Source organism: Syzygium oleosum, unplaced genomic scaffold, assembly GCF_021117445.2.
Source record: "Syzygium oleosum isolate NSW1041296 unplaced genomic scaffold, Sole_v2.1 Sole_v2.02, whole genome shotgun sequence".
NCBI lineage: Eukaryota > Viridiplantae > Streptophyta > Magnoliopsida > Myrtales > Myrtaceae > Syzygium > Syzygium oleosum.
Window position 1 is genome coordinate 3,302,039 of NW_026607486.1, and position 25,002 is coordinate 3,327,040.

Sequence of the window (25,002 nt, forward strand, 5' to 3'; positions counted from 1 at the left end):
AGTGAATATGATCACACAAATTAATATACTCAGTAAGTGAATACATTCATGAAGTGAATCTAATCTTTCAGGAAGTGAATCCGATCAAACAAATGAATATGTTGAGACAAGTAAATATATTTAGTAAGTGAATACATTCAGGAAGTGAATCTGATAAAACTGAATATATTTAGAAAGTGACTATGATCAAACAAATAAATATACTCCGTAAGTGAATATATTCAAGAAGTGAATCTGATCAAACTAAATTATTCAGAAAGTGAATCTGGTCAAACAAACGAATATGTTCAGATAAGTGAATATATTCAGGAAATGAATCCGATTGAAGTGAATCTAATCAACGAATATAAGATGGATATTACCAACAACGGTTGAATATGAAATTACAGAAATAACACTTCCAAGTTCAAATTCATCATTTTTACATATGACATAAGGGTATGCAATTGAACCGGGTTTATCCAGGAACCGGATCGGACCACCCGAAAAACAAGTTTGGGAACCGGTTCCTGTTTGAACTGGTCCGGAAACTGGTTCCATTTTTTGGGAACCGGTTGGAACTTGTCTGGTTCTTGGTTCCAAGTGAAGACCCACCCGGACCGATTTTGGAACTAGTTTTAGCTTGTTTAAAAAAAAAACCATAGATCATACTATTACTATATTTTGGATTATTGCTTTTGATGGATAGTAATTTTTATTGCTCATCTTAGGGATTGTTGCTTTTGGCGGATAGTGATTTTTGTTATTCATATTTTACTTTGAATCGTTTCATTGCTACTCATATTATTTTGCCGGAGAAAATGAAACCAGAAAAAAGGAATAAAAGAAAAATAGGTTCTTGGGTTGACCATGAAACCGGACCGGAAAAATAGGATAGGTTCTAAAACGGGTTTCAGGGCAAATAGGGTAGGTTCCAGATTCTAAAAACTAGGAACCGGTTATAACATGGTCAGTTTCAGGTTCCAGGTCTGGAACCTACCCACCCTGAAACCGATTACCCCTAAATGACATGTTACTACACATTAAGAAAAGTGATCAAACACATTTAATGAACGAAATCAACGAGATAAATCCAATAGTCACAACATCTTGACACTACTATTGCACATACTCAGACTTAACGTCAGATTTAACCCAAGACCCAAATTTGCACACAATAAGCAACCAAGTCAAGAGCCCTAAGTACATCTAGCTAACACCTAAAGTTTTCACTTACCTCGAACCACCTTGTGACTCTTGAAAGATAAAATCCAAGATCAAAAGTAGAAGAAATTTTCTTTTGAAGATTGAAGGTAAAGTGATATGGCCAAGGTGAAAGTGAGTCTGAATTAGCATAAGTCTACGTGTGGCAATATCTTACTTAATCCATGGCCATGTGGAGTATAAGTTGATGACTAATGTGTTAAGGAAATGATTGCTTGGTTTTAGGTGTCACATTAGCATGATGGTCTCACTTTGAAAGAGACATATGGCTCTGCATGTATTCTTAAAATAACAAGTGAGCATTATGTGTCCAAACTTAAGAGAACAAAAGGCTTAACATAAAATTCTTTTAAAGGACAAGAGGCTAACACGTGTCTTAATAAAGGAAGGTTGAGAGTGATCATGGCGAGGAATGAAATCCTTCACCTTCGGCCAAATAGGTGGGTCTTTGTTAATATAAGTAAATTGTGATTAGTATTAATTAACTAAGGTTAAAAATTAATAATTCATGACACTTGAATTTACCAAAATAATTAGTAAATCATACCAAATGCTCAAATACTATCAATTTATTAAATTCAAACTCGATGATCATTACAGACCAAAAAAAAAAACTCGATGATCATTAAAAATATAATTCAAAAAATATCCATCCCCATCAACAATTAAGATGACGGTAAATTAATTGACAACACTCTAACCATCATCGTATACGTCAACGTTTATCAATTTAATTTCAACACGTCAGACTCTAGACAAGTACGTTCGCGGGAAATCATCCTCCACATTCTCGTACTTTGCAAGATTAACGGTCCACCGAGATTTCTACATGTCAACCCGAATTACAAGCTAAATAATACTTAACTTTACAGTCTAAGCATTATTATTGAACACAGAAAATTCCAGATGTCTCAAGCCGAGCCTCAATGGACCCGAGGCCGGGCTCCAGGGACTTAGGCCAGGCCTTTGTGGACCTAGGCCGAAGAGCTAGAGAGCCGGGCACAAGCACTGAGTTCTCGAGTTGGGCTTTGGTGGAACCAAGACCTATGCTTGTGCTCGTGCCCAAGAGCTGGGGATCCGAGCTCGAGACCTCGATGTCTATGCTAGGATCCTTGGCTACCCATACACAAGTCATTAACACCTGAATAGTACATATTTATTTAGTTGACGGAAAATATTTTTCGGTTCATTTTCAAGTTTAAGTCATACATCGGAAAATGACTTTCCAAAATATATTTTTCAAAAATGTGATATTTTTCGCGAAACAAACGGAGCCTTAATAGGAGATTTTTTTTTTTTCAGGATGAAAGATTGCAAATAATTTTAGAGTGTCAAACATAAACGATTTTATGAGTGCCCCTTTTATCTTTTCAAAAGAAGAAAATTGTACAGGATTTGGAACCTAGGGGCGATTATTATATGGTGATGATGGAGCACAATTAAAAGAAGAAGTAAGATAGGTACATTATTATTTCTATCTTCTTGGGCAAATGTAGTTGTGCGAAAATAAAACTAGTGAAGGCAGTCATTTACAGAAAAAAAAAAAAGGCAATCATTACGCAGACTCGGATTGAGCCTAAACTTTTGTCAAAGTCCGCTTATAATAAATTTTCGTGTGTAGATTTTTTTTGCAAAATCGAATTTAGCTCCGATCCAACCAAATTAGGTCGGACTTTCACATTGTTTGCGCTTATCCAAGTTCGCAAAAAAATAAAAAAACGTCTTTCATGCTCTCGTGGCTCGAGCAATGTCTAGGCAATGTACCCGGTCACGGGGACCGTGTTTAGGTCTAGGTATTAAACTCGATCACCGATCCGAGGATTCGTCAAGCTCGCCTAGGCTTGAAGCACAATTTCGGTGGGTTTGTGCAATTGCACTCCTTCCTAGGGTTAAGTCCATCCCTTAGGCCTAATCAAGCTCCCCAAGCTTAATCGTTCGATGTAGCCAATATAATGTTGGGTGGACCTAAGTAAAGACCTTTGGGCTTAATCATCGGGCTCCCCCATCGATTAGGTTTAGATGGCATCTATAGGTGAGACGATTTTAAGAACACCCCATTTCCAAAATCTCGTGTCTTCATTCGATTTTGATGGGCCTGCCACAACATTTCATAAATGCCTCCACTTTAACATTTTTCAGATTGGTGTCTACAAAGTTGTAGCTAGAAGTGGATAGTGAGCATATACATAGATATATATACACACACGTGTTACATGCATTAGAAGCCATAAAAGAATTTAGATACGTACAGGTAATTTTATTTAGGGACAAGTGAAAGTGACATTTCATTATTGGGTTAGTACTACGAAAAACCTCAAACGGTACATCTGTGACAAATTTACCCAAAACTAATTTTTTGACAATCAAAAACCCTAAACCGATACATTCGTGACAAATTTACCCTCCGTTATTTTCCGTTAAATTTGATTAATACCACGAAAAATCATAAATTTGTATATCTATCATAAACGAAGGGTAAAACCTCAAACGGTACAACCGTCAATTGCGACGTGTCATCCAACTCGGCAATTTAACTAAAAAATTTAACGGAAACTAGCGGATGGTAAATTTATTGCAGGTGTACCATTTTGGAGTTTTTGATAGTCAAAAATTAGTTTATAGTAAATTTTTCGCAGATATATTAGTTTAGAATTTTTTATGGTATTAATGCTTGTTTTTATTTTCCTGGGAGTTTCAGTTTTTTAGCCGGGTCGGAGCTCAACGGGTCGGGTTCACCGAGTCGAACCATACCGGTTCGAAACTCCCCGAAGTTTTGGCAGGTTTTTTGGTTTCACTAAAATTCTTCGGCAACTAAATAAACCCAAAAATCACCGGTCACCGGTTGCATCCCGCGCAACCCCCTCCACGTCTCGATTCTCGCGAACCCTCGCTCGCCCTTCAATTTCGCGTCGGACCTCCATCGCAATCCATGGAGCTCCAGAAGGCCGATGCAGCCGGCGGCGGCGGCGGCGGCGGCGATTCCAATTCTAGGGTTATGTCGTCGTTCGTCAGGTCCGGCGACCGGCAGGTGTTCTCGGTGGAGCTCCGGCCCGGCGAGACCACGATTGTGTCCTGGAAGAAGCTCGTCAAGGACGCCAATAAGTCCGACAACGGATCCTCTTCGTCGGCCGCGCCGGCCGAGGTCCCCGCGGCGGGCGCCGGCGCCGGCGCCGCTCCTTCCTCCGCCGCCCACGCGGCTCTCGAGCCTCGCGTCGTCCCGGTAAACCTTCCTTTTCTTTTCTTTCCCGTGCGTTTCTGGTGCAATTCGATTGGTGCGACTTGGGGTGAGAACGTGTTTGGGGTTTCTGTCCTTTTGGTGCCGCGAGTGTATTCGGAGTAGGGGTGCGTGTGATTGTCTTGATTGAGCCTGCGTTCGAGTCGGAGTTGTTTTGTTGTAAAATGGAGCTCATTTTGCTTGTGCCCCAATTTGGCAGCGTCCAACAGAAATGGCGTACTTCTGTATTTGCAGTGCGTACTTAGTCTGAAAGTTTGGGGTTCTGAACTTCTGATGCAATGGGTAAACAGAAGTCTATTGGTCGCAGTGTACAGTTAGCTGGATTTCGGGCAGGTTGAAACCGGTACTGAATTCGGAGTAAGAATTAGCTGCGGATTTTGCTGATGGATAGGCATGGATAGGCTTCAACAAGTAGTCCTAGCGGAATGCGTGGCTTGTGCTGGTCCACGAGCTTAAGGAAAAGTCCTGCTACTTGGAGGACTCCCTTGTTGCCTACTGACCACTTAATAGGTGTTCTAGTGCCATATTGTCTGCATTCTGTGATGGGTCGCATTGATTGACCCCCGTGGATATGTTAACTTAGACCTGAAGTTATCTATATGTATGAGGTCAACGGCCCGACACGCCAAATGACGAGACAGATATATACCAAGTCCTTCCTGTGACTTTTGCATCGACTTAGATTCTCACAGATGATTGTTGGTCTAGCTCCAATAGCTATATATCTGTGGATAGTTATAGCATCTGCATAAGGAGGATCTGTGGTTAACACAAGTTGTTGCATAGTTCTTTATCGTGAGATCTGCTAACCTGGAATGAACTTTTGGTAGGATGACTACTTTTTGACAAAATTCATACGGTAGTTTTTTAAAATGCTTTGCAAAAAGTAAGCCCAGAATTTTTGTCTTGATTAAGTGGGAAATGCTTTCATCTGGTAGATATGTTTAATCTAAATAAGGTAATTTGAGTCAAGTTCTATATTTCGATTCCTCTTTGTAGCTCCACAACTCTGTCTCGATCGATTGGCTTTTGAATCTATTGTCAGCGTACATTTTACATGAAATAGCACTGTTAGCATGTTGTCCAGTACAAATTGGATTTTAAATGTCTACAGGGACAGCCAGTGGAACGCGAAACAAAAGAAGCTGCTCCGTTAAATAGTTTCAGCGCTGTAATTGAAAAGATAGAGCGGCTTTACATGGTATGTAGTGCTCTTGCCCTCTCTTGTAAATAGTAGGGCAAACCATGCATTTGTTGGTATTACTGGAATGGCCACTTTTATCGGATTGCTTGAAAGTGATTTTTTCCTGCCAAATTGGTGTACATGCTAATACTGGAATGGTTCATTTCAGGGTAAAGACAGCAGTGATGATGAAGATTTAAATGATATTCCTGACGAGGACCAATATGACACAGAGGATTCTTTTATTGATGATGCTGAATTGGTTGGTTTTGAATAGTTTACCTTGCATGTTGCTTTCTTCTTCTTGAAATCTTCTTGTCAACAGCACGAGCAAATAACTTTTATCTCTTCAGGATGAATATTTTGAAGTAGAAAATGCAGATATAAAGTACGATGGTTTCTTCGTCAATAGAGGGAAGTTGGAATGCATGTGAGTTTTCTTTTTCCCCCTGGTATCGATATACTTTTTCCCCTTTAGCTTAAACTCGCCTTTCACTTTTTTTTGTCTGTTTCTTGTTGAGATGTTATTTTTATAATTGAAATTGAATTCTTTTTTGGTCAATGGTCATAACTCTTCATACTTGAGATAGAAGCACAGTTCTAGTTTGGACCGTCAAACAACGAAATATGCCAATATTCTGACAAAAAATTCAATTTTGAACCTGCAAATTTTCCGAACATAGCATATCAGACACTGAGAAGGTGGAATGTGTATATGGGCCCTGACTCTTGCCTTAGGAATCGCTTTGCTTATTTGGAATCACTTCATTCTAAGACCTGTTTGTCAAAAAATTACTCTTTCTAATCATCTTCAAATTGATGTGGCAGTCCTTTATATGTTTAATTCCTAAATTTAGAGGCCAATATATTTTACTTCACTGAAGTTTGGAATGATTAGTTTTTGGTTTCTTGCATGAGGAATTAAGGTTCTGCTTTTACTCATTCAGCCCTTATATATGATGTCATTTAGATTTTATTGTGGGATTGTATAACAAATATTCCTATGCTATTGCTGAACCCCACGTAAAGTGCTTCAAAAAACTCGCTTCACTTTCTTTTGGCCTTCTGTTTCACCAGAAACAAACCCACCGTACCACCTAATCAGCAACCAAAGAAAAGGCGAAGAAGAGATTTTGCTAAGAGTAATGGAGAGAAAGGTGATGGTTTTGTACCAAATAAACATGTTAAAGTGGACAAGCCTGGTCCTGTAAAAGCTGCTACATTGGCTGGGAAGCATTCTTCCAATCCTTCCCAAAGTTTGGTCAGTGAGCCTAATGAGAATGTGAAATCACAAAACCAGTATTTATCTGGAAGCAGTTCAAGGAAGAAATCGGCTGACTCTAAGGTGATAGTAGATCCGGCTCCATCAGCAAAAGTTGTGAATGGTGATACCTCAGCATCTCTAACAGATACCAAGGATATTGACAAGCACAATATGGGAAACCTCCAGTCTAAGAACCACAGTGGCAAGTTGAAAGACCCCAGCGGACCCTCAGATGTTTTGCCTCATAGACACCACGACAAAAGTGGATTTTTGCAGCAATCTGGAAGACAATTGAAAAATGTTGATGACCTGGAAGCATCAAATAGGTCTAAGGAAAAGAGCAATATTCGTGAAGTGCCTGACTTGAATATGCCCGATGGCAGACATGCTATTGAAATTTCTGTAGGTTCTTTACTCTTTTCATTGTTTTCTCCTGAGTGTTCGAAGTCAGAAAATTTTCGACTAAAATATATGCAGAATGGATACGTCTATATCTTTTTCTGTTTCTTAAACACAGTCAAGGTGCTTGACATACTACTTTTTAGTTGCCTGATTCTGTATGTCTTATTTGGCAGAAACCTTCACATTCACACAGGAAGGATGGTTCCAGTTTTAGGCCAAAAAGCTCAATGCTTGAGAAGGCCATTAGGGATTTGGAGAAGATAGTTGCAGAATGTAAGCATTGAAAACGTGAACTAATTTCTCTATTTTGAAGATGTCACTTTATTTACTCCATTAAGCACCTCCTTTGTTTTAACAATACAGCTAGGCCACCTGCTGCAGAGAATCAGGATGCCGATATTTCATCCCAGGGGGTGAAGAGGAGATTACCAACCGAAGTAAAGCTGAAGCTTGCTAAAGTTGCTAGGCTGGCGGTACAAATGAAAACCTACATGACTTGAATCCTATTTTATATCTTTTCTGCACCCCACTGACAAGGGAAGTTGCATAGACTTCTTGTTGACTTTTTTGCTTGACTATGAATTGATGCCATCATTTTTCATTATTGCAGCAGTCAAGTCATGGAAAAATATCCAAGGAGCTAATAAATCGCCTAATGAGCATTCTTGGCCATTTGGTACAGCTTAGAACACTAAAGGTAGATAATCTCATGTTGCCAGTATTATGAGAATGTTTGTGACTCTCACTAAAGCAGCAGGGAATTCTGATAATCTTGACTTGAGCATTGTATGATCCATTTTTGGCTCCTCTTTTTGTAATTCAGATATCTGTTTGGTACGAAGTTTGAACCTTTTGAGAGAAACCAGTCTCTGTCTCATGTAACGTTTGGATTATTGACATGGGTGCATTCTCATGTTGTTTGCAGCTATTTGTTGAAATTCTTGACTCTTACCCTCTGAAAATACTTTTCTGATTTTGTAATATCGTCCAGTCTTTGGAATGACACTCTTGCATCACATCACAGCATTTTATAGGGTGCAATTACAGGACACATAAGAAATTTTGGCCAGTAATTTTAATTTAAAAATCAATTTGTCAATCCATGATGGATGAGCTATCAAGTATAAGTATCCCAATGTATAGTTGTCTGTTTCACAGTGGTATTATATGTCACAGGGCAATAAGGTATGGGTTTAGCTCTTTAATTGCAGCCATAGTACAAAGAGAATAGCATGCGAACTACTATGCCATTTATATAATCACATGAAACTGGCTTGAGTTTCTTTTAGGACGAACCTTTTGTGGGCTATCTGGTCCAGTAGTTTGATTTACAATATGTCATTGCTTCGACTCAATGAATCTTTTTGTTTAATTGGCCATGATTATTGATATGGCAAGTATTTTCAATTCAAGATGCAAATTGTTTGGTGTTATGGCCTTGAGCATGTATGGGTTCCTACCAGTTTGGAAATCCGAATGTACTGGTTGGTTTAACTGGATGTTTTTGATGTCTGCTCCGTATTCGTCCTAACCTGGCTGATCAACAACTGGATGGGAAGTATCCTCACCTTTTCTCAACCACTCCAAATGACCTATTCTGGGACAACCCGAAGTGATCTTGCAATGCGAGCATCCCTAGTTGTGTTCTTCATCTCCATCATCAGTTCAGCAGTCATGAGAATCAATCAAATCCAATACCAAACCTTCACAATTAGTTTATTGAATGAAAGAGAAAATATTGAGAGGCAGTTGGGTTTTGTTTGTATGATTTTTGCTAGAGAGAAGGTAGAGAAGGAATGATAAGAAGAGAAAAGGAAGATATCCCCACGAGCGCGCCCGGCACACAATCACAGAGAGAGAGAGAGAGAGAGAGAGAGAGGATTCCTGGGATGAAGGGGAAACTTGTTTTGGTTGTACAAAACCGAATGAATCGAAGCTGAAAACCAATGGTTATCAGGTGAAGATCATTTACATTTACCAACTATGGAAGATTTGGCAATTAAATTGGTTGAGCTGCTTAAATTGCAAAATGTCTCATGACTGGTTTGTTTGCCAGTTCTGATTCATATGTCACTATATTGAGTATCATCTCTTTCATCTAAGGACCATTATTCTGCTGTTGCCATTATTAATATTACGTTCATTAATCTGATAATATTCTGCTGGAATTTGCCTGGAAAGAAGGTCATTGGCTTCATATTCTATCATATATTTTGTTGCCAGCTGTCAGTGAATTCTTAAATTGTCATCTCATTGCTTTGATATTTTGATATTTTTTGGCGCATTTACTGTTTCCTGTTTATGTTATGCCTCTCATAACTCTGTTACTGATGCATTTTGTTGGTTCAGAGAAACTTGAAAGTCATGGTCACTATGGGTTTGTCAGCAAAGCAGGATAAAGAGAATAGGTTCCAGCAGATTAAGAAGGAAGTTGCTGATATGGTTCGCATGCGTATTCCCTCTTTGGAAACTAAGGTATGTTTGTTTGAGTCTCTCTCTCTCTCTCTCTCTCTCTCTCTCATGTGCTTGCTCGCACAAGGTGCATACTGTAGAGGAGTGCCTTTGATTTTGAATGCTTCAGTGAATGTGAAGGTTGAACATGTAAACATCTTTCATTCAAGTCTTATAAACTTTTTGGGGGTCTACCTTTAAAGAGTGATATTTCTCCACTGACAGTTTGAACATGGAAACATCTCGCATTCAAGTCTTATAAACTTTTTGGGGGTTACCTTAAAAGAGTGGTATTTCTCCTGTGGTAGACCTGTCAAACAGGTAGGTCTGATGGGTTTCAGTGGATCAAAAATGGGTTCGACCCAAATTGACCCATTCAATCCATATTGAATATTCTATGAAATATATTTCAGCAACCCATACCTGATACCACTGGACCCCACCCGTTCGCAACCCAATCTGTGCTCCAATTCTTCGCAAATTTTCTCCCTTAAATATGGAAATTAGCATACTAAAAAAAACTAACCAGTTAAAACAAATTACATATAAACAGAAATAACAAATGAGAAATTACTAAAATAATTGTCAAATCAAGCTACTAAAACACATCTCTTGTTATTTCTCCTGGTGCTAGAAGTTTGAAACTAACCTTTTTCTTTATCTTTTATGTTAATGTGAGTTATTTAAGGAATTGTATTTTGAAAGATCTAAATATACCTCAAATCAATGTGCATCACTTATATAGGAAAAGAAAACTTTCTCATTGAGGAATGTTTGTGCAATGGAGTCTGTAAAAAAAGGACTTTAATCGTGGAAATGATGAAAAACGTCAATTACGAACTCTTGAGCATTACGAGGAAAGGAAGTTCGGTTAGTTGCATATAGGATTGGCCCAAATTGCTGGGGTGAGGGCAAGTCATGTTCATCGGAAGTCCTATGTAATAATAATTCCAATGTGTTCGTAATTTTTTAAACAAGGATTAATAAATTATTGTGGGGCAAATTTATATATCGAGTTAATAACTTTTCAAGTGTATTTAGTAAGGATCATAGGACCATATTAAAACCCAATTAATGAATGCAAATTTTAACGCAGAAAGAAAAAACTTGTCAACAATTATTTGTCTCTCTCATCAGTCATCACAATGAAGCAGGAGATAGGGCCATGATGAAGAGCGTGGACGGCTCGTTTGATGCGGAGCAACCGCCCAAGTGCGGAATATGGGTTGAAAGTGGGTATGTTAGACTCATTAAAACCCATATCTAGTTGGGCTTTGCTACTCTAAAGCCATAACAACCTGTTCTTAAAATTTTTACCAATACAGATAATACCCAGCCTACTAAAGTATGAGTTAAAAAATGGGTTGAAGACCCATTTTGCCACCTTTGCTTGGGATAGACTCAAGGCGTGTTAAGGCTGAAGAATTTTTCTTGCTGATTCCACTGGGTTAGAGGGGCGGCTTTTAAGGTTCACATTGTGTTGAACCTTTTTGCTTCATGTTTCCTCAACAAAACCCCCAATGCACACCCACCCACTCCACCACCATATAATCAAACACATGCTCCACACAAAAGAAAATTGAAATGACATGTTTTAGCCTTCGCCAATTGAAGGGCCTCATCGGTCGTGTCACATAATTTTCTTCATAACTTGACATATTTGATTTGCATTGAAGACTTTTCCCTGACACATAGCTATTTCAGCAATCGTATTTTCTCAAAGCCGCATTTAGATCTTGGATTTCAATTTCACATAGGCTTTGTTTCAACATGAGATGCTGTATATTACCTTGTTGCCAGGCTCTCTTATGAAGCATTAATCTGAGCTTGGGTCCCCCCTTCTCTTCTCTCTAATTCCTTCTGTTTTTATTGTTCTTTTTTTTTTGTTGGGTTCGGTTGATGGGAGGAGAGTGACACTGTGTCAGATGATTTCTTTGAATCTTATCAGCTATGAAGCTCAGAGTTATTTCCTGTCCCTCACTGCCCCCTTCTTTTCACGGCTTTCACTGATGGTGCATATGACCAGGCAAAATTGAATGATTTGTCATCTTTAACGGTTTCTTTGGGTGACGTGGCTGACTTGTTAATGGCTTTTTTACCAGATGTTATCAATGTTTGATGCAAAGGGTTGAGAAGAATTTGCTTTTTGTTGGTTCCTTAATTGTGGTTTATTTTATTGCATTGCTTACCAAAGTTATCATTCTCCGTCAAATATTCAGGCTCTACAGCATCAGTCTGGAGCATCGGATGATTTTCAGGAATCGGAAGAAAAAACAGTCCCTAAAAGACAATATGATATGGATGCTGCAATGGAGGACAAGATTTGTGATCTCTATGACCTTTTTGTTGATGTACATATTTCGTCTGCATTTTTTATACTGCCTTTTTCAAGTTGAAACATGCTTTAGAAAGCTACTTATAATCGTAATTGTCTATTTGATTTCATGCTTTCAGGGTCTTGATGAGGACACCGGTCCGCAAGTCAGAAAATTATATGCTGAGGTACCACTTGCCCCAAAAACTAAAAATTGCTCTTCGTACTGCTGTCTAGCTGCTATAGACATGTTGCAATCTTGTTTTGACGGTTCATCCTTGTGAAATGTTCACAAAACCATCATGATTGTGTATATTGCCATAGTTTGCAGGAAATAATAGCTGGATGTGGGATCAACTGCATTTACGTGCTGGTCTTTGAGATATTTTATGGTCACAGTTGCAAGCATGTTCATATAGTGGTCAGACATGGTGATGATTTTTCTGATGTGGGTTTCACACGCAGTGTTAGTTTATGATTTATTTATGCATTTTTATGAAATTATGCTAGCAGCAAATCTGCCTTTACCTTGTTCTGAATTAATAACTAATCCATGAGTGGACAGTGCAACCTGCCTTTTGAAAGGGCTGCGGTTCTCAACTTTAGACCTCTGTGAAGTCGTTTCAAGTAAACATTTTGATGATAATCGTGATAGCATGCATGATGAAATGCTGGGAACCCACTGAATTGGTTGGCTTGACTTGCTATCTTATATGATCTCTGTTTATTTATTACCTAGGTTTTTACCTGCATCCACTAGTCGGTTCTGAGGCTTTTGTCAGTGTAATGTCTTGACTTTTTGGAGACTTGGTACAGCTTGCAGAGTTGTGGCCAAATGGTTTTATGGACAATCATGGTATTAAGCGTGCAATTTGTAGGGCCAAAGAGAGGCGAAGGGCACTTTACAGCAGACACAAGGTGATTATTTCTACTTTCTTCTGCCAACTTTCTTTTCCACGAACTGAAAGAGAACATGTAGTGCTTGGTCAAAAGGGAGAACGCCAATTTTTTTTTGTATTTTACCTGCTTGCCACCTGACTTATAACATAGTTTTCCTTCAAAGTGATTATATTTGTCTTTGCTTATTCCACCTATTGCTTTGACATGCTTTATGGGTAATTGCTACATAATACGGCTTTAATATTTCATGTGAATGGAGGAATGGTGATTCCCGAGTTACAAAGAAATCAAATTGGTTGTCTGCTTTACAGGATAGATTAGACATTGATAGTATAATTAATGTATGTGCCTTGAGCGGTGTAATTTATGAATTTGGAGAGCTCGTAGGGGTACGAGTATCTGCAGTTTCGCTTTTCTTGAGAATGGAGAGTAGCATCTTTCTTGTTTACTCCTGTATGTGAATTTCTTCCTAGTGCGACGCATAAGTAGATATATGCCACTAAATGGTAGCTTATGCCGTTCTTATCATCTTTTTATAGGAGGATCAAGAGAAAATGAGGCGGAAAAAGATGTTGGCACCTAAAATAGAGGAGACAGTTCGAGTTGAGGGTCTTTCAGTTGCTCAGCCACAACAATTGCCAGAGAGATTGTCTATTGATTCAGGCATTCATGGTTCAACTTCTGCTAGCAGACCTATTCACAGCCCAACAGCAGCAACTGCTAGGGTTCCCAGTCCTTCAGCAAATGTCTCCTCAGATAGAATTAAGCAAGAGAAAACCAAGGTAACTTCAAGCAGCTTCTCGGAAGATGCGAGACAGGGAGAGGCCATATTGCCTAAGAAAAAGGTTAAGAGAAAACCGGAGGTGGATTTGAATGAAATGCCTTTCCATTCAGAGAAGTTCGGAGAGGAAAGACTCGTATCTACCAAACCCAATCCCGCTCTTCCCCCTAAAATAAACCTTCAACCAACTGCAGCACCGAGTTTTGAACAGTCGAGTTAATGCTACATAGCGAGAATTAGAAAGCACACACCTTTAAGATGTCCCTTGCAACATAAGTTCATTTCCTTTTGCTGATCTTTTCAATAGCTATTTGAATTCATTTGACTGACTGGTCGTCACCGCCTTTGTAGTTAACTGGCATTGTGGGATGCCCTCATATCTCTAGCAGTGATTTCTTCGGGGCAAGAGCTGTAAATTCCTATTTGACTGAAAATTAGTTGCCTTGTTTTTTTGAGTTTATTTGGAAGATTGTCTTCTATGTCATCAATATAGAAAAGCGACCAGTGGCAGTTACCAGTCAGTTTTCCTCTTGATCGACGAGGTACTCTTGGTCGTTCTGTAATGAAGTACCTTACATGGTACGCAAGTCGGGAGCGGCGAGGCAAACAAATCGAGATTTCCTGAAACTTTTTGGTGTTTCGCTGTCTGATCGCATGGAGTCCGGTTGATTGCCATTGGATTAAGAGATGAGTTTGATCGAGCTCCTGTATTAAGGCTGACCATGGGCGTACAGATGAATCAGTTTAGCACTCCCGCTCAAGAGTCCTTAATACAAATTTGTTCAATAACTGAGCCCGATATATATTTCTGATGAACAGTGTACTTATCGTAAGGTACTTCAAGAAGCATGGTGTCATAAGCTCAACGTGATTTAGCTGCAGAGTTAATTGAAGGAACGAATATCACATCAACCGTTATACCTATCCAATTTCGCAATTCTCAAGTGCCACCCGAGACGCCAAGTACTGATTCATTGGATTTTCGGATATATCGTACTTTTGTCCCAACGTTCAATGTATGGACCAAACCACACATAGCAAGTGTATTTCCGAAGTTGAGTTGTGAAGAGGTCGATCATAAGTTGTGTAAGTGTGGGTTACATGTATCTCCATTATTGACTCTATAAGTCAACTTAAAACATGTCATGATGGATGCATTTGAGTTCTAAAACTTTAATTTCGTGCATCAAAATCCTTCAATTTAGGGTCATGCTTTTTTCACTCCCGCTATAACTAAAACACTACATATGGTAATATTTTGACAATCTTAATCTTGTGGGTCCCACTTTTTTTAAGCATTCTTTTACTTTTCTTCTTTTTTTTTGTCCCACTTTCCTTCTTCTCATTTATTTCTCCCTCTATTCTCTCTCATTCTAGAACACCACTCTCATGCCAATAATAGATAGTTTTTTATGCAAGGAGCTATGCAAGCGGAATTGAAATTTTGAAATTGTAGTTTGAGTTTAATTGTTATTGAGAAAAAGTGAGAGTCGATCATTAAGATTTTCTTTGCATCTCATACCTCTATTTTCTACACTTGGTTTCTTTGTTCGTTAGACTTGAAGTTTGAACATGGTGTGACGAGATCTTTAATTTTAGCGAATTTCGTATAAAATTCTCTACTGCATTTTAACTTGCTACATAAGTGGATTGCTTGTTGTTTTTTTTAATAAACACCAACTATTTGCTAATGCAATCTGCTTTGTTGGGTGCACGACTTGTGTCAATCTCAGTCGCCGAGCCACCATCGCCATCAATTGAGAAGGCTGAAGAGGTGTTTCTATTATGTTTCTAGGTATCAAACTCCGATTAAAGATTCAAAAACTGATGAGTGCAACGTGATCTGGATAACAAGTGATAAATACAGACCACAAAAGAGAGTGTTCTTTTTTAACAAACAGTACCAAGGCTTGATCCATGATCAGAATTAAGAGGAAATGTAGAGAAGTAAAGGAGGAGGGGGAAAACGGAACTAACGACAAAATAAAGAAGAGAACAAACGGGATACCACAAGCAAAAAAAAGGATACTTCAAAAGAGGTGGGACCCATAAAGGTTAATATGATCAAAACACCGCGATAGGAAGTGTTTTAACTACAATGGGAGTGGAAAGAGCACGACCCCTCAATTTGTTGTAGTGGTCCACGTCAGTGAGTTCTATTAGGTTTTAGTGGACGGAAAAGGCCCCGTGGCTAGAAAAAGTTACTAAGTATTTTTCATCCACTTAGGATTGTCGAAGTTAACAAAAGGACTCAAATACATCGGAGTTATAAATTTTGGGGATAAGTGCATCATAACTTTTTAAACTTATCGCGAAAGTGCAATTAAATCCTAAAACTTTCAAAAATTACAATCAAATTATAAAACTTGTCAAATTGGTTTAATCAAGTTCTTTAGTTAACTTTGTCTAACTGGACTAATGGAAAATATTGACGTGATATTTTTTTATTACTCTCTCTCTCCAACGTGACATTTTTTATTATTATTATTATTTTGCTTAAATTAGATTAAATCAATTAAAAAGGATAATTTTTTTTTAAAAGCCAAAGTACCAAAAAAAAAAAACCGAAGGAACAAGCCTCGTCGGTGGCCGCTGCCGCCCATTGCCGGAAAGGGCTGTCGGAGGTCACCTAGGCCTTTCCAAAGCCCGGCGACCCTCACTAGCCTCAAGCTAGCAAGGGTCACGCCCTCTCCCAGATTTGGGTCCCCGAGCCCTTGCCGGGGGCCGTCAAGGCCTTGCCCATGGTCGGTGAGGGTCGCCGCCAGCCATTGAGAGGCCTAGGCAACCTCCGTCGGCCATTTCCAGCGATTGGTGGGGGCAATAGCCGGTGAGGGCCTCAGTTTGTCTTTTTTTTTAAGTTCGTGTGTGTGTGCATGTTTTTTTAGCTTTTCCCTTTTTTTTTTTATCTAGTTTAGTTTATATTTATTTTTAATGACGCTTGATGGGCGCCACATCGTCACCACGTGTCCTAAGAAAATAATACATAAAATTCAAGTTAGCATTTTCCGTTAGCTTAGTTAGATGGAGTTAACGGAATGACTTGATCGAACCAACTTGACAAGTTTTAGGATTTAATTATATTTTTTGAAAGTTTTATGAGTCAATTACACTTTCGTGATAAATTTTAGAACTTCCAGTGCACTTATCTCTAATTTTGGGATTCAAATATATGAAATGAAAGTTTTGACATTCGCGTGTATTATTATGATAAATTTTAGGACTTGTTCTGTAATTGTGTTTGAAAATTTTTTGGTTGGTCATATAATCTCCAGTCGAACTCCATAAAAAATTTATCGCCGAGAAGCCCCAACTTTGGTTGCTATTAAAACATGATCCAAAGTGTTATCTATGATCCAATGTAATTTTTCTACATTTATATGGGTCCACACTAAACACTTCATGGAAAGATTCGATCCGGACAAGTATATGACTTCTTAAGGAAAATTGCCAGAAAAATCCAAACATATTTTACGAATGCCAATTCAATCCTAAATCTATTAATTTATCCAATGCAGTCCTAAATATTTTGACAACGTGGATGCGAATTGTCTTAGGCGACACGGCTGACGCTGATATTGACAATTTCTGCAAATTTTTTAATTCTTTTTGTTATTTTATTTTTTCCCTCACCGGTCGTCGGACCGAGTTGACTGGCCAGAAGAAGAAGGAAGGGAAAAAAAAAAGAAAGAGAAAGAAAATAACAAATGAAAAAATGAAAAGATAATTAAAAAATTAGAAAAAATTATTAAAAATTGTCCACGTCAACGCTGGCCGGCAAAATTAGCCAAATAGATTGAATTGGCACAAATGCAAAATGTTTAAAACTGAATTGGCACACAAAAAATTTTAGTGCTGAATTGGCAGGATTGCAATTTTCCCACCGAAAGCAGCATTAGGATCCATGTAATCGGCCCGAATGGGTCATCACATTTTGGCCAACTTGCATGCATGTGTATTAGCTTTTTATCATTTTCCACGTGAGTGAGTGTGAGCCAAAAATTTTATGCCATGCAATAGCAACACGCATCCTCGATAATTTACAACTCATTAACCATTCCTCTTTGATTTTATTCAGTCTGGTAATATCATTTCCCTTGGCGTTGTCCATTTAATTGGGTTATATACTCATATATCTAATCTTTTCAATACCTTTATTTAAGAAAAATCATCAAAAAAGAGAAAAGAGAATCCAAGTTAGAACCTAGCTAGAACCTATTATCTCATATATATATATATATCCATTAGAAGCAACCTTCAAGGAAAAAAAAAAATTAAAACCATTGAGCTATTCACCAATCGGATACGGTACCTAATTTGTTAACGTCCCTTTTTGGATGGTGCATCCACTGTCCATGATAACTTTTGGGGAAAAATGCCAAAAAAGTCCTAAACTTTTTGCATTGATGTCAATTTAGTCATAAACATTTTTTTAGTGTCAATTCAGTCCTAAACCTTTTGCATTGGTGCCAATTTAGTCCTAAATCTTTTTTTTGTGCCAATTGAGTCCTAAACCTTTTGTATTGGTGCCAATTCAGCCCTAAACCTTTTGTCTTTGTGCCAATTCAGTCCTTTCGGTCAATTTTGGACGGATTTTGCTGACGTCGACGCCGATCAGCCGGTTGGTCGGCGCTGACGTGGACAACTTTAATAATATTTTAATATTTTTTTTGAATTTTTATTAATTTGTTTCTTTTTTTTTTTTCTTTTTTTTTTCTCTCCCCTCCTTCCAGCCGGTCGCCGGACCGGCGACCGGCCGGTGGCTAGAGGCTGGCGCCGGCGAGGTTCGCCCTCGCCGGCCACTGGCGAGGGCGGCCTCGCGCTGGGCGAGGCCCGACCTCGCCGGATCCGGCGAGGTTGTGCCTCGCCCTCGCCCAGCGATGGCGAGGCGAGCCTCGCCCGCGCGAGGCCGCCCTTGCCGGCCGAGTGGGCAAGGCACGACCTCGCCGGATCTAGCGAGGTCGGGCACGGCCCGGCCATGGCGAGGCTCGCCTTCGCCGTTCTTTGGTGAGGGCGAGCCTCGCCGCGGCGGCGAGGCCGCCCTCGCCGGTGGCCGGCGTGGGCGAGCCTCGCCGGCGCCGGCCTCTAGCCTCTGGCCACCGGCCCGGCGACCGGCTGGAAGGAGGGGAGAGAAAAAAAAAGAAAAAAATTAATAAAAATTCAAAAAAAAATATTAAAATATTATTAAAGTTGTTCACGTCAGCGCCGGTGACCGGCCAGTCGGCGTCCACGTCAGCAAAATCCGGCCAAAATTGACCGGAAGGACTAAATTCGCACAAAGACAAAAGGTTTAGGACTGAATTGGTACAAATGTAAAAGGTTTAGGACTCAATTGGCATAAAAAAAAGGTTTAGGACTAAATTGACACAAATGCAAAAGGTTTAGGACTGAATTGGCACTAAAAAAAAGTTTAGGACTAAATTGGCACCAATACAAAAGGTTTAGGACTTTTTTGGCACTTTTCCCTTAACTTTTGAGTCTCTATAACTTGTAATTTGTGAAATAGCCTCGCGAATTATGTGTACGACGACACCTGTTTATGTCTCTAACGTTGCTCTTCCGCTTGAACTGAGTCACCGGTATTGATTTTTCCGGTGAGCGACGACGATGCAGGCTCATCGCCACGGCTTGGATGGGGTTTACGGTTATCATTTTTTTCATGTGTTTTTGCTACAGATAACTAACTTTTTTTGCATAAAATATTAATTTTTGGAGTTATTCCACGACTTTTTACAGAGTCCTACGATTCACGATTCGTGTGAACGATTCACACGATCGAGCAACACTGCTTTGCACTTTTAATCTTTTTTTTACTGCAACACTAGTCAGCTGCCACAGCTGTTATGTCGTGCAGTTTCGAGGCCCCATTGGAGAACTATGTTTCCTAGCTGACTTCCCTCTTGCTCGCCGAAAAGATCTAAGATATCGCAAGTTACTCATGACCATTCCGAGCACTATGCCACATACTAATCCTATTTCCACGGCCTCTGGCTCGACAAAATCTGCAAAGAACGAGTGAACCCCGCCTTTAGGCAGGACAGGAAGCGCCCCCGGCGCCCAGGAACTAGTACAAGTTTTGGACAATGGAAACCCGCACAATCTTGGGTTCCCACCGTATGATTCGGGTGGAAACGTGTTGAATTGGTTGCCCCGAGGAATCGGTCCTGTTAGTTGATTGGAAGAGACATTTAGGACTACTAGAAATGTGAGAGCCGTCAATTTGCTTGGTATCGTCCTGCTAAGCTCATTTGAAGAAAGATCCAACGATTCAAGCTCGGAAAGGTTCCCCAAAGATGATGGTATATGGCCTTTGAGATTATTATGAGAAAGGTTGAGCCCCTTGAGTGATCCTAGCTCTCCTATTACATCAGGAATCATTCCCTCGAACTTGTTGCTTGATAGATCAATGGTACTCAGGATTGCAAGGATTCTCTCGTAATGCAGGTCTTGTCCTTTCATCGTCACAATCAGGGAATCCTGGTAGTAAGCTTGGTCCATGTATCGCAACCCCGGTCCATCCTGATCAGTCGACATCATCGCTTTCAGGTTTACAAAGTAGGCGCTGGGCAAAGGACCGGTGAGCTCATTGGAGGAAAGGTCGAGAATCCGCAACTGCAGAAAGGGAAATTCGGTGCCGGGGTTGCCTATGGAGCCGTGAAGTTTGTTCGATCGCAAGACCAAGACCCGCAGGCTAGGAAGTGTTTCCAACCATATTGGGAAAGTGTCGTTCAACTTGTTTCTGCCGAGATCCAGCACTTCAAGTTGCTTGCAATTGATTAGAGAGCGCGGCAACCGGTCTTCTAATTTGTTTCCATTGAGGTGAAGACTTTTCAGGACAGCATATTCGCCAAATGTGAGTGAGATTGTGCCGGAAAGTCCATTTTCTTGCAGATCCAACACTGAGAGGCCATTGCTAATGTTCCCTAGACATTGAGGGATCATTCCAACGAAATTGTTACGAGAGAGGTCAAGAATTTGGAGGTCCTTCATTTCACAAATAGAACCAGGGATATAACCAGTCAATTGATTGCTAGCTAGCGAGAAGACGAGAAGAGAGTTTGGGAGTGATGGAGGTGTAAGCGGCCCTTGGATCAAGTTTGAATGCAGGTCAAGGATTATAAGAATTTTCCATGGAACCTGTTCGAAGCTAGTGAGGAGGTTGTGCGACAGGTCTATATATTTCACGCTGGTTGAATTTCTCAAGAATGCAGGGATTTCAGTAATTTTGCAACCAGAAAGTCTGACCTTTGAGAGGTTTGGCATGTCATGCTCGACATATTTGCTATTGCTCATTGACAAATTGTTGTCTGAAAGATCGAGATTCGTGAGACTTTTGAGTCTTGAGAGCAATTGTAGGTCTAAAACGCCGGTCAGGTTATTTGCTGAGATACTCAAGTCAGTGAGGTTCCCAAGCTGAAAAATCGAGCTCGGGATTGAGCCACACAACTGATTACCACTCAGGTCAACATGGACTAATGAGGGTGCACCGAGGAACTCGCCGATTTGACCACTGAGCCTATTGTTACTGAGGTCTAGGCTCTTCAAGGATGAAAGAGAGAACAGTGATGATGGTATAGATCCACCAATGAGGTTATTGGAAATGTCAAGTTGGGCTAGTTGGGAAAGATTCTTTATGCTCAGAGGAATAATGCCTGCGAAGAGGTTATGCGAGAAAAGCAGTTTTTGAAGTTGTGTCTTGTTGTCGAAGACATCAGGTATTGGACCTATGAGATTATTGGAGGAGAGATCGAGCAGCGTGAGCTGATCAAGGTTTGACAGAGTTGGAGGAACCTGACCACTAAGCTCATTGAATGAGAGTTCCAATCTAGTGAGTCGTGTTAGGTTACCGAGTGACGATGGAATAGAGCCAGTGAAATTACACTGGTGTAGACAGAGGATCTCCAGAGAATGCAGGTCGCCCATGGACTCTGGTAACACTCCAGAGGAGCCTGTGGAGGACAAGTCCAAAATCTTCAAAGAGTTATTCCAAGTTGATTCGGGTAAGTAACCCGCGAGCTCCTTGTTGCCTGATAAATCGAGGCATGTCAGCTTTGGCAAAAGGAAAATTTTTGCTGCTAACATGCCACGCAATTTACAGGAACTGAGGCTGAGGACTTCCAGAGATGGAGAGAGATTCATTAAGTGACTCACGTCAATGCCAGACATGTTTAACCCATCGAGAGTGAGGACTCTTAACTTGGTCAAATTTTGAAGCAGCGTGTTTGAATTCGAACCTGATGGTCTTTCTGCTTTGTGAGACGAAGAAAGAGTGAGCGGACCCAATGTAGATAGTTCAGTGCTGTTTGAAGACCCAGCAGAAGAGTAGCAGCTAAAGTTCGGGGGGTGGCAGCCAAGTTCAAGGCGAATCACATGACCTGTCATCTGATCGCATGTGACTCCGGCCCACGAGCAACAATCCGTGTCAGCATTCCAGGAAAGCATCGTTGGTTTGCTGAGCCAAATGCCATCCGTTTGACAGAAGAAGGATGTCGAATTATTCGGCACCATTGCGTTCATGAACTGAAGCAGGTCAGACATCTGATCAGGACGACAGGGCGCTGCTGCCCTTAGAGAGGAAGGAGAGAAAAACTGTGAGTTGAGGGCTTGTATTCGAATGAGGAAAGGGAACAAAAACAGGATAATCAGACAAGATCCTATGGAGCATTCCATTTTTATTTAGAGTGAAATGCATATGCTGGCTGCAGTATCAACATTCGGCGGAGATGGCTTATATACCGGTGTTTGGAAAGTGTCAGGTTAAAATTTTAGAGATTTTTCATGGACTAGCAGGTCTTTGTTGAAGATTTCTCTTTACTGGTTGAGACATTGATCTGCAATAACTAGGAAATTCCTCCTTAGTTTTCTGCAACCTCGTATGATCTTGAAGAGACCGATAAGCTATTTATCCTTGTCTTTGTCAACTGTGCTCATTCCAAGCATGTGATTCGTTGTTGATGAGTCGAAATTAAATCACCTTCAGGATCTTCGAGCGTGAAACGCAACATGGCATTTGTCTATAATATTGGAAAATTGCAAGAGGCGATTGTTCCACAAAATACTATAGATAATCCTACAGATGGATGAGCCATGAAATGTTGCAGAGGTCATTGTTAAGTAATAGAACACCTTTCGTCCAACCTGAAATTATCATTACACGTTACTTGCTTCTGGGAATTAACCTCGAGAATAGAAATGGATCGATTTATGTTTTTTACCAAGCAGAAAGAGCTTGCATCTTCTCGTTTATGGCATATATCGTTAGAAAATAACAAGTTTCTGATGACTTGCGAGCTGCTAGCCAACAGGGCTTTATTTAACAACGCAGGACTAGAAGTTTGACAAATGCTTACGTGGTTGTTCTTGCATCAGTCACTCTAGAACTGCATGCGAAATGATGACGCCCGATGTGACTTGCGTTGAATAGTCATGCATGGGCCGAAGTTGCCATGACATAGATGGCTTAACCAAAACCAGGGACGTATGCATATGGATCTAAATTTTGGGTTGTTGAAGTTCGCATAAACAAAAAAATGTTGACAATTAGGAGGGTTCTAATTGGGAAATCCGAACGATGTCTCGTCATTCTCCGCTGTTTTCGTGCCTTCGAGGAATCTCTCCCAAGAGATGTCACTGTATTGGACGTTGATTCAACTTTTTTTATAGGCAGAAGTCAAAGTTTCATAATCCAATATTCATGTAGGAGGGGCCTGTCAGAAAGAAAATGGTGAGCAGTACAAAGCTGGACCTGATCAAATCAAACGGAATCAATATTCTCAGTTTGATAGATTGGACCAAAGGTAGTGGTTGGAAACGTCCCTTTGGACCAAGAGACCTTAAAGAATTCTGACTTGTTCATACAATATTTTCGGTAACTTCACAGGTTGTTAAACGAGATGCTTTGACTTTCGGAGAAGCAAGAATCTCGCAGCTACATCGCCCTCGCAACCGAAGGTTTTTTTCAGCAGTCTCCACAAACTTGTCTTTAGCAGTTTTGAAGTGTTGGGACTTTTACACCTTTTAAAAAACGTTTTATTATGACAAAAATACTCATGCAAAAACCCTACTTTTTTTCTCTTGTCGTCAAATACATTTTTGAATACCTCATTACCGTGTTAATCTTATAACAACAACAATAATAACGACAAAACATATAAAATGATAATTATATTAAACAATAAACGGCATTATCACTAATATTATATCGCTGCTATTATTATCATTATGTGGCCGGTGAAAATGGTACAGGAAAAAGTCTTAATAATACAGACATAAACTTCCGACCAAAAAAAAAATACAGACATAAACGTTAGTAACAACTCTACGACAACATAGTAGGGTTTTTTTTTTTTTTTTTACTGTGATTTGGATAGATGCAGCAATCCATAACAGTTTTTGTCAAATGCATTAGTTAATCGTAGTCACAGCATTCTACATTTAAAAGATGCTTTGCCAAACACATGCATTTCTATGCATCATAGCATAGTACAGCCACATCACGGTTACAGCTTTACCAAACAAACTTTGAGTCGTAGAAGCAAGGAAAAATTGCAAGATAAGTGGCAAGACAAGAGGATAAAGGGTCGAGAAGTTTAAAGGAGTTGCAAGAAGTAATGAGATGTTGTGAGAAGTGGAAGCGAAAAATTACTATTCGCCTCACAGGTTTTTAGGGTCATTGCAATGGCTTGTTCTCTCCGCTGCAAGACACGATTGAAGTGGAGACTGATTTCCTGGTCTTGGTCCACGCTCTCACGTGCCCTCACCAACTCACTTGGGAAGCCAATGTGCCACTTGGGAAATGTAAGGAAATTTTGCTCACTCTCTCTAAAGTTCATATTTTGTATTGCCCTAGAGAGGCCAACTCGGTTGCCGACTGGGTCGCTAAAACCCACCGGAAAAATGCATTACCTCCGGATTGGGTTTCCTTCCCCTCCCCTTGCTCTTTGGGAGTTATTATGTAATGACGCCTATCTCTTGGACCTTTCCAACTTTGAACTAGTTTAATGAGAAGTCCTTTTTCTGATAAAGAAAAAAAACTTACCCACCAGTATGTCAATTTGGTATAAATCCCCATGATCTTTTCAAATCGATTCCAATGTATACGACATTGCCTTCCACCAAATTCTTGTCAAAATGTCAACCACGTGCTCTCAAGTGACTAGACGGTCCTCACTTGAGGGGCACACAAATGTACAATAAATTTTGGGAGAATTTTATTTTGCTCTTAGATTTTCCATATACTAACAAATTGACCGCTGATGTGTAAAATATTTGC

The 25,002-nt window shown here is 39.9% G+C and overlaps 2 protein-coding genes across 3 annotated transcripts; one reads left to right on the forward strand and one right to left on the reverse strand.

The window, feature by feature from the left end:
- Window positions 1-4,022: 4,022 nt before the first annotated feature.
- On the forward strand, window positions 4,023-14,193 carry LOC115693601 (ubinuclein-1). 2 transcript variants are annotated; one of them, XM_056308335.1, is made up of 13 exons: window positions 4,023-4,423; window positions 5,553-5,639; window positions 5,791-5,883; window positions 5,975-6,051; window positions 6,699-7,287; window positions 7,461-7,560; window positions 7,651-7,760; window positions 7,901-7,984; window positions 9,637-9,762; window positions 11,958-12,089; window positions 12,193-12,240; window positions 12,869-12,970; window positions 13,492-14,193. In XM_056308335.1, the coding sequence occupies exons 1-13, from the start codon at window positions 4,133-4,135 to the stop codon at window positions 13,951-13,953; spliced, it is 2,301 nt and encodes a 766-aa protein (XP_056164310.1). In that variant the 5' UTR covers window positions 4,023-4,132; the 3' UTR covers window positions 13,954-14,193. The 2 variants fall into 2 exon arrangements, with proteins under 2 accessions (XP_056164310.1, XP_056164309.1); XM_056308334.1 differs by having other exon boundaries at window positions 4,024-4,423; window positions 7,898-7,984.
- A 5,378-nt stretch (window positions 14,194-19,571) lies between these two features.
- LOC115693614 (receptor-like protein 53) lies at window positions 19,572-22,238 on the reverse strand. The gene has a single exon (XM_030620640.1). It carries the CDS (start codon window positions 22,236-22,238, stop codon window positions 19,572-19,574), a length of 2,667 nt encoding a protein of 888 aa, XP_030476500.1.
- Window positions 22,239-25,002: the final 2,764 nt, after the last annotated feature.